This window comes from Cyprinus carpio, chromosome A15 (assembly GCF_018340385.1).
Source record: "Cyprinus carpio isolate SPL01 chromosome A15, ASM1834038v1, whole genome shotgun sequence".
NCBI lineage: Eukaryota > Metazoa > Chordata > Actinopteri > Cypriniformes > Cyprinidae > Cyprinus > Cyprinus carpio.
This window is the reverse complement of record NC_056586.1, coordinates 22,703,603-22,713,837: the sequence shown is the minus strand read 5'-3', so window position 1 is coordinate 22,713,837 and position 10,235 is coordinate 22,703,603. Positions and strand designations below refer to the sequence as shown.

General features: G+C 36.7%; 1 protein-coding gene across 3 annotated transcripts in view; it reads left to right on the top strand.

Moving 5' to 3' along the window:
- Window positions 1-5,222: 5,222 nt before the first annotated feature.
- Window positions 5,223-10,235, top strand: part of LOC109087122 (platelet-derived growth factor D-like) — a 28,472-nt gene continuing 23,459 nt past the window's right edge. For 2 of the 3 annotated variants that reach the window (XM_042771574.1, XM_042771573.1), the window contains exon 1: window positions 5,223-6,047. In XM_042771574.1, the coding sequence (XP_042627508.1) occupies window positions 5,831-6,047 (217 nt within the window). In that variant the 5' untranslated portion in view covers window positions 5,223-5,830. The remainder of the gene's footprint in view (window positions 6,048-10,235) is intronic. The other variant, XM_042771575.1, reaches the window with a different exon arrangement.

Sequence of the window (10,235 nt, the reverse complement as noted above, 5' to 3'; positions counted from 1 at the left end):
CAGCTGAATTTTCAGCATCATTACTGCAGTCTTCAGTGTCACTTGATCTTCAGAAATCATTCTAATATGCTGATTTGCTGCTCAAGAAACATTTCTGATTATTAGCAATGTTGAAAACAGCTGTGCTGCACAATATTTTTGTGGAAACTGATACATTTTGTTTTTCAGCATTCACAGATGAATAGAAAGTTCGAAAGGACAACATTTATTTGTAACATTATTTTTTATAAACGCCTTTACTGTGACATTTAATGCATCCTTGCTGAACGAAATTCATTTCTTTTTTTCTTTCTTTCTTTAATCTTACCGACTCATCTAGGATGGATACTGAGCTCATCGGAATCCATTCTGGGATTGCATTATGCATGGGATAAATACGATGTTGCTTTAAAATGTAGTGATAAGAAAGGCAGCATGACATCACCGTCTACCTTTTGAACAGCCTTTGCATCTTCAGTGCACCTAAGAAGCCTTAAGAAACGCTGTCTAGGTAGGCCGCACACTAGGTTTGTGTGAGTCATGGATAGAGAGGGAAGCTGAACATTTACAGACCTTCAAGGTCACTGCACCAACACACACACACACAACCTAAGATGCCTCTTTAACCAAAGTCCTGTCTTAAGTTTTATACTAATTAAGAGTTTTAGCCAGTTGCATTGTGTCCAGTCCTAAAAATGTTAATTATGAGCCAGTTTAAATGATGGACTGATGAATTATCTAATTAAGGCTGAAGAGCGACTGAAGACTCTCTCTCTCTCTCTCTCTCTCTCTCTCTGTGTGTGTGTGTGTGTGTTTAAGTTAGCTACATAGTCAGCACTTTCCCCGCCATCTGGCAGGAACACAGGTGAGATCTGATTGAATAAAGCTAATGTGATAACCACACACACACACACAGCGAGCCGAGATACTTTTTATTCACATTAATCTAATCGAGTTTGCATAGTGTTGAGGGAAATTCAAAACAGGTTCTATTTACAGATCTTTATCGCCCATCAGGACGTCAGAAACCATACAAATCCACTCATTGTTCTCGATCAATAACTCGCTGCACGTGTCTGAATGGCTCTTCAGATGAGGTTTGAGCTTCTCACCTTCCCCCGCCGTTTGTCAGATTTATCTAGCAGGAGATGCGACTCTATAAACGCGGGACAGAATTACCGCTGCGGTACAGGACTCGTGTTTATCCTGCTGCACGCGCGCGCTGCGGGTGGACTCAAACCTCACATTAATACGACACCGCACCTCTGGCTGATCATAAATCACAGAGAAAATGATCTTGATGGGAAGATAAAAATGAATGAGTGTGGGACTAAAAATAGCTTATAAACACGCACGCGCAGCTCTTGGGTCTGTATGCAATAAATGTAAGTTCTGTTTATATTTCGTACCGTGCAATAAAAGCTTAGGCCAGAAAGACGCACACTGGTCAATGCACTAATAAACCTCAGAACTCAAGGGGGCGATAGAGTTTCCTTCAACTGTCTGTCATTGTTAATCCAGATGTTGTTAGTCAGGTGAAAGTTGTACCTGGAAAGAGATATGTTAGCATTCCTACTCAGTGTTGCATGCTGCCATCTTTTTTATATATTTATTAATTGTATAAAATAATCTCATATTTCCAAGCAATTATTAGTATATTTTTATATAATTATTTTTAATGGTATTTCATATTTCATAATTACGTAATTATTCATATATATAATGTATAATATAACGTCATGTTTCATAATTACTTGATTTCCAAATAATTATTCGTATATTTTGATAATTTTAGAATCTCATATTTCACGATTCCATGTCATTAATTTGTTTTTATATTATTTTGTAATATAATCTCTAATTTCCTAATTCCTATTTCATTTCTAAGTATTATTAATATATTTGTATATTAATTATTTTTAAAATATTTCACATTTTATAATGACTTAATTTCCAAATAATTATTAATATATTTTATATACTTTTTAAAATAATATAATCCCATATTTCATAATTACTTGTTTTACAAGTAGTTATTAATATATTTTTATATAATACACTTTTATAATATAATCTTATATTTCTAAATTTTCTTAATTTAATTTAAAAAGACATTAATTAATTTTTATATTATTTTTATAACCTCTCATTTCTAATATTATTAATATATATTTATTAATATATCTAATATATCTAGTATTTTAAGTATTATTAATATAGTTTAATATTAATTATTTGTGAAATAATTCACATTTCACAATTACTTAATTTCCAAATAATTATTCATATATTTTTATATCACTTTTATCATTATAATCCCAAGTAAGTACTCACATTTTATTTTATTTTATAATGTATAATCTCATATCTGTTTGTCCAACTAAAGCAAGACAGGGGACTGGATGGAAGGGGAGACACAAATGTAATTTTCTTTAGTAGTGAATAAATTTCACACTTTAACTGTAATTATCTTGCTAAAGGCTTCAGGAGCTTTAACCCATAATAAAAATACAGACCAGACTGATCATGTGACTTCTGATATAAAACCATCCCCCTACTGTGTGTTCTTTATGTGTTAAAAGAGAAGGAGCTCATGGCTGGATGCACAAGATTCACTCAACGATGTCACAAAAACAAATTAAAAAATAAATAAATTATATATTGTTTAACACAAATGAATCCTGCATTGTGTCATTATTTTCGTGGCAATTAAGCACATTTTCCCCTGTTAAAGCATGTGTGAGTGTTGCTCTATGTGAATAATTAGGAGTTTGCAGTTGTTCAGTGCCACACTGAACGTCTTTGTCATCCGCCGTCTTTATGATGTCGCCACTGAGGAATCCCATGGAATGTGGCGGAATGCTGCGGGAGTCCAGGAATCATTCCAGACTGTATGAGCATTAACTCTTTCAGGACAATAGAGAGAGAGAGGGAGAGGATGTTAGAGCTAGATTTAAAACTTTTTATTTGATGAAGAGGATTTTGAACACATTAGAAGTGCTTGAGCGTGCATGTCTCACCACCACAATGCTAATGGTTGCTAGGGCGTTGCTATGCAATTCTGAATGTTATTACAGTATGCATGTTGCAGGGTTGTTATAACTGGCTGCTATGGTGTTGCAAGGTGGTTGCTGGGGTGTTCTGATTGTTTTCAGTTCTTTGCTTAGTGGTTGCTATGGTGAAATGTTCTAAAATGTACTAAAATGTTCTGGTTTCTGGTTTTCATTGCTTAATGGTTGCCAGGGTGTTTCTATGATGTTTCTAGGATATTCTCAGTGGTTTTCAGTGTATTGCATAGTGGTTACCAGGGTGTTTATATGATGTTGCTAAGGTGTTCTCAGGTGTATTGCTATGTGGTTACTAATAATTCTGGTTGCTAGGGTGTTGCTATGCAGTTACTAGAATGTTTTGTTGATAATGCATTCTTAGTGGTTTTGAGTGCATTGTTTAATGGTTACCAAGGTGTTGTTATGGGGTAACTAAAATGTTCTGGTTGCTAGGTTGTTCTGAGTTAGGGCATTCTTAGTTGTTTAATGGTTTTAAAGTGCATTGTTTAATGGTTGCCAGGATGTTGTTATGATGTTGCTAAGATGTTCTTAAGTGCATTGCTATGTGGTTATTGTTTCTGGTTGCTATGATATTCACAGTGGTTCCTAGGGTGTTCCGAGTGGTTTTCAGTTTATTGTTTAATGGTTGCTAGGGTGTTGCTATGATGTTGCTAAGCTGTTCTTATGTGTGTTGCTATGCAGCTACTGTTCTGGTTGCTAGGGTGTTCTGAGTGGTTTTCAGCGCATTGCTTAATGGTTGTCAGTGTGTTGCTAATGTGTTGCTATGGTGTTACTAAAATATTCTGGTTGCTAGGTTGTTCTCAGTGGTTGTTAGGTTTAAGTAAAAAGAGACTGATTTAAGGAATTATTCATGTTTGAAGCATAAACACTGTGGGATGTTTAATACGAAGTGTTGGAAACGTGAGTATGAGCAAAAAGCATAAAAAAGTACACGTGTAACTCCTAGATAAAACACTAATTAGATGTGATGTCCTTTAATGTAGCTGTGCAAACGTGTGTTAAGCGCAAAGGGAGAATATAAACAGGCTGTTTCCTGTACAAACACATTTAGATAAACTGTGTGTAAGAGAGAGAGAAATACAAAGACATGAAGATAAACATCAGGATGTACGCTAGAGTTTCTGTGTCAACATTATGAACACTGGCCCTGGTTACCCACGACACCTCACTCACACAAGCACACACAAACACACACATAGCATCCCTCAGGAGATAAATCGTGACACCCTGAGCTCAGAACAGGACCGGGCCAGGAAAAGCGGGCACAGTCTGGATCAGACCAGCTTTATTACCCTCACTCAAGCGTAGAACTGAATTCTGCGGGGTTTCCTCAGACTTTGCACTAAATGTATGTGAGAACCTGCCACGTAAAAGTCACATCCATTTGCCCTCATTGTTACGGATGATATCATCTCTTGTGTCCTGCTGAAATCTATATTTAGATTCAGATTAAATATTTACACATTGACACTTTATGAATTCATAATCTCCAATCTAAATGTTATTGCAGCCAGTGTTTCGTTTAGTAAAATAAGTTTGAATCGCATGAGATTTATGCTTTAATGGAATGTTTACATGACCAAAGCAATGCATTGTGTGCATCCAAATTCTAGGATTTTGTACGTTATTCAAAAAATGGAATGGAAATGGCTATAAATGCATACAAATTCAGAAATCGCAAATATTTCTGTATGCACTGAGAACCCAAATGACATCTGACAAAATGTGCAATATAAAACATACTATCCCACAATGCACTGTGCTCAACTTGACCTTTCATTTCCAATGACAAACGAGCAGTACTGTAATTTTAACATCAGTAAATTTAACATAGAATTAAAAATGCTAAATAATCTATTACATCTATTATCTAATTATGTAATGATTGTGATGATAATTTTAATTTAAGAATATTGCTTTCAAACTTTAACATAAAACTGTGGCCCAACATATGTGAATTTTAAGATAATAATTATTATTTTTTTTTATATATAAATATTACATTCAAACTGTAATGGAACATTTCAGGCCAAAATATGTGAATTCGGAGTTGATAACTGAACGCAACTTGCGGAATCGTTCATCGTTGCATAGTGCGTATATCACATACTACTTAAGTAGTATGCAGTATACAGTGTAGAAAGTAGCAAGTTATTATTCCATAGCAAACACAGCCAATAATTCAGATGCCAGAGCGGAAATGACCTCATCTGATAAGGTGCAATTGTTCATGAGGAAGCCCTTAAGCAAGCACTTATTAAACTATATTTCTTCCCATTATACTTTGGAAACACTCTTATAATTCACTGAACACGGAATCCAAGTCATGGCCTGCAGTTTGCTGAATGTTTGAATCCCGTGCGTTGTTGTTTCTCCTCGGGGAAACTCAAAACTTGCCTTGCGCCGAAACAAACAGGAAAAGAGTGGCAGCGTTACGCACCGAGGGAAAGTATTCCAGCAAACACGCAGTAAAGCGCGCCCCACGGGCGTTATTTCCTCGTCCTGACTGGATGAAAGGGGACCAGCCCTCCTGGGCTTCCTTTCTTTCTCCTTCCATCTCTCAGCAGCGCACCAACCCGATCTTTCAGCAGGAGTTTGATGTGTGAACTCTGGGAATCCCTCGGCACCGCGCGCGTTATTGTTGCCAGGACACTTTTCTCGCGTCCTCGGGTTTCCGTAAATGTTCAAGGAATGGAAAGCCTTCTGTTGGAATTATAAGCTCGGGGTCAAACGGGACACAAGCAGATAAAGTCGGAGGTTTTGGATTCCGCGGCTTGGTTTATATGAACCTGTTTTTCGGACCTGCGGACGCTCTGCGCTGCGGTGGAAACTCCGGGTCCATGCGGCGCTTCTGGATCACGGATCAGCGGACGGTTCGGTTCCAAATCATGTGGCTGCTCGTGTGCTCCTTCATGGCGGTGCTGAGCGGTGAGAATTACGCCACACAGGCCCAGGTGATGTCCTCCAAAGCGCTGAGGACTTCAAACACACGCAGCAGTGGTGAGTTTGGAAGATTCAGTGAACCCAGAAGTATTAAGACCATTAGAAATGTCAAAACGAGTGTCATATGCGCTCAAAAGCTCCCATTTTCAATCTTTTTCAAATCTCATTGCCTTATGAATCAATTTTTTAGTGCATGTATGAAGTCTTAAGTTCACACAGGTGTCCTAGCTAGCAGGTGGTTCATCACACTAACTATCAATATGTTCTAGTACCAAGCTAACAATCTATGTCCTAAGAACGTTTTACTAACGTTCCCTTTAAGTTATGAACACGTTATTTCTGAAAGTTCTCTGAAAACGTTTTTTCTTGGTTATGCAAAAGTCAGATTTTGCAAACTTGATCGAAACGTCACATTTGAATGTCCTCTGAACGTTCTGAAACAAGTAACATCATTTAAAGAATGTCTGACGAACATTCAACTAGAATCCTTAAGAAAAACATTCTGTGAACTAAGTTTTGTTTTAAACATTTTTAACGATTAATATTTAAAACATTTTTTTTCTCGTTTGTGCGAGCGTTAAGTGAACGTTCCATCTGATCATTTTGCAAACAGTATGGGAAGGTTTTAAAATGTTCAGAGGACATTCAAAAGTAACAATGGCAACGTTTAAAGAATGTTAAACGTTTAAAGAATGTTCAACTAAAACATTTCAGAAAAAAAATTCCATGAACGATCTATTGTTTTTTTTAATGATGCATGTTTTAAAAACTTTCTTTTTCTTGGCTGTGCGAACGTTAAGGGAACATTCAATTTTATTACTGTGCAAACAATATGGGAACTTTGCTTTCGAATGTTCTCTGAACGTTCTGTAACATTTAATAAACGTTAGATGAAAGTTCAACTAAAACATTTGTACAGATGTTTTTGTGCTACCGGTCTGATAACATTATTAAAGAACAAATAACGCTGAATGAACATTCCACTAAAATTTGTTCATAGCTTTGAGAGAACCTTGCCAAAACGTTAAGCAAGTTCTGAGAAATTCCATGTTAGCTTTTTAACCAAGCACAAAGTGGCTTTGTGCATTCATTTTCAACACCAGATCTATTGTTTTATCATTTCAAACCATGCAAAACTGTGCATGTAAAAAAAATGCATGTGCTGTCTGTGTTTACAATAAATGTCACTTGTATTTTATTATCCAATGCAGTGACATTTAGACATTTTCTAGCTGAAATACTTTGACAGGAGTTGCTTAAAATTCATTGCAAAACGCTTCAGACAAGTGCCACGAGTTCAGCTCAGAGCTCTTGCCTTGATATTTTGTGATTTGGTGAATGACATTCAGACATTTTGAAGTGCTGCAAATGCTTTCTGTGGTCACCGTGGATGTGAACGGGCATGAATGTGTTCCTCAGTTTTGGCTGATGTTGTGATCAGCTGAAGCGTGTTATGACAGGTCTGCTCTGCAGCTCTCGTCTCTGCTCATGTGTCACATGCCTGATCTGCACTGAGTTAGTGAGATGAGAGGATACTTAACCAGTTCCTGTATTCCTGTAGCAGTAGTAAACAGTAGAGTGTGATGCTAGCAACACAAGGTCACAGGTTTCATTCCCAGGTCATGCATAAACTGATGAAAAGCTTGAATGCAATGTAAGGTGCTTTTGGCAAATGCATAAATGTAAATGTTCACAAGTATAACCACAGATTAGACTGTGGTTGTATCAATAATATATAATGTGAATTAAGATTTGATCTGATTTTTTGGGACCTTTGAGGTCAGGTGTGTGTGTGTGTGTGTGTGTTAGTTCTCCAACAGGTGTGTTGACGCCTGCAGTGAATGTTCAGACATCAACTGGCAATATTAGGGTTGTTGACCAATAACATTGATTTTTCCAACGTTATGATTTTTACTGTTTGGGATCTTTGGGGTTTTTATTTTATAATTATGAATAATTGATTAAAAAAGTCTTGCAGTGCATAATTTGTAGTTTGTACTTTTTAATAATTCACTTATTGCACTGCAAGACTATTTAAATGAACCATAAATTATTTTTATTTTTTTTTATTTTGAGAAATGTTTTGGCAACTAGCTAAAATAAAACAAGTGTTTTTTTTTTTCTTTTCTTTTTTTCAATTAACAAAAAATGTATTTCTCTTATGGGTTTAGTTTTAACTATAATAACAATTAATGAGACCTTAAAAATTGCATGCAATCAGTTTATTTTAGTACCATTTTTGTATTTTCTGTTTTCATTTTCATTTTAGTTAAAAAAATTTTGTGTGCTTTTGACATTTTTACCTTAAAGGGAATTGTCTGCATATGCCTGATGAAGGTCATAGGACTGAAACATTGTGAATAAATCTATTTTTAATACATTTGCAAGTAAGAATTGTGTGCAGGATTTATTTTTGTATTTATTTTGCTGTGATGTTTGACCTGTTTTTGGTTGTTTATCCTACACACCTATCGATCTCCTACAGGTGTGCGAGGGTAATTGGTGATTGATGACGCTGCTGTGTTTGACAGAACTGTTGAGCAGTGGACGATGAGAGAGAGCGAGAGTGTGTGTTTTTTAAAACAGCTGAAATAGTTATTTTAGGGCATTGAGTCACAGGGTGTCCCAGTTCACACCCAGCCATCAGTGATGAGGAATCTGGTATGGGATTCCCCATAATGCACACACACTTCTTGGATTGTGGAAGGAATTGTTGTTCCTGTTGCATTGTGTGTGTGTGTGTGTGTGTCTTTTGGAGGTAGTCTGATTTTGTATGTGTAGCTATATGAACAAAAAAAGTCCGTATTGTAAATGTTTGAAGGTGTTTCCGTTTAGTCGTGTGCTGCAGCCTGTTTTCTGTCATTTTTCCATGCAGACAGGAAGGTACGTCTTTACTCAGCATATTTCTGTCTGTATCTCACACACAGCTGTCTGCTAGCACATATTCATCATTTCTAACAGAAAACACATCAGGCTCCAATTACTCACTGTGTGTGTGTGTGTGTGTGTGTGTGTGTGATGGGGAATCCATGACTGTGAAACTAGTTATAAACCTTGACAGACACATAATGACAGAGCCCTCAGTCGCAGATCTGTGTGATTAAGTCGTTTGATCTCGACGTGTGTGTGTGTCAGGGAGGGCATGTTTCAGCACTGGGTGTTTCATGTCCATTAGCTCAGTGTTTCCCTCACAAAATCGAAAATCTGTGAGCTGCATGTCTGCATGATGAGACATCTCTACATCTTTGATTTTAGAGCATGCAAACGTTGTCTTATTCCAGAAACAATGGTGTTAATGAGGGAAAAAATAGAACAAATACTCTAAGCACTGCAGGATTTGTTTGCCTGTCATTCAGTGTTTTGCAAATCGAAAATAGAAAACACAGATTTTGAGAAAAAAAAATAATTTGGAAACAAAAATATAGGCCTCTTCCAAGTTATAGCATGCATTGCTACCAAAGAGAAAACTGTCGATTAGCATTCCCATTCTGCAATGGCAATGCTTAGGTAGCGTGGATGTGCAGTATGTTACCTTGTTTCAATAAAATGTCATGTGACTAAAACACAAGGGGGTGGAGGATTTGATGTGTGTGTAAAGGACACAAAGAGAAGAAACGGAGAGATGAGATGTCAGAACGGGTGTGTTTAGTGGATGTGAGTGTGTTCGGTATCCAGCGTGTGTTAATAAGAGCTGGCTGGAGCGTTGAAGGCTTGCGTTTCATTACGCTGCAGTTGAGCACTAATTGATTTACTTTCACACAAGCGATGCCCTGATGTGTGTGTGTGTGTGTGCTGTCAACACTCTCCACATACTAAGAAGAATGTGATTAGGGATACAAAAATAATGAAATGCACATATAAATGCTTCATTATCTGTGTTGAACATGTGTTCTGGAGGCTTGTTTCCTGTGAGTTTTCATTTTTGCAGTAATATGTTTGTACTGTTCAACATCAACGCCTTGTAAGGAATATAAACAGCCACTTAAACTCTTTCCTTTCCTAAATCCTCCCAGGAACACGGCGATATAATAAGGCCTAATGCAGGAAAGTGAAAACACATCGCAAAGTGATTCAAAGTCAGTCAATTAGAGCATATTGTTTATGTTAGATTACAGTAGCTCAAACAGTACAGTATTATCCCAATAGCAAAAAGTAAGCAGACTTCTGAACAGCAAAATAAATGTGTACTTGAAATTAATGAAAGACTCGATTTATTGCATAAATTTGTGGTTTGGTTAAATCCAT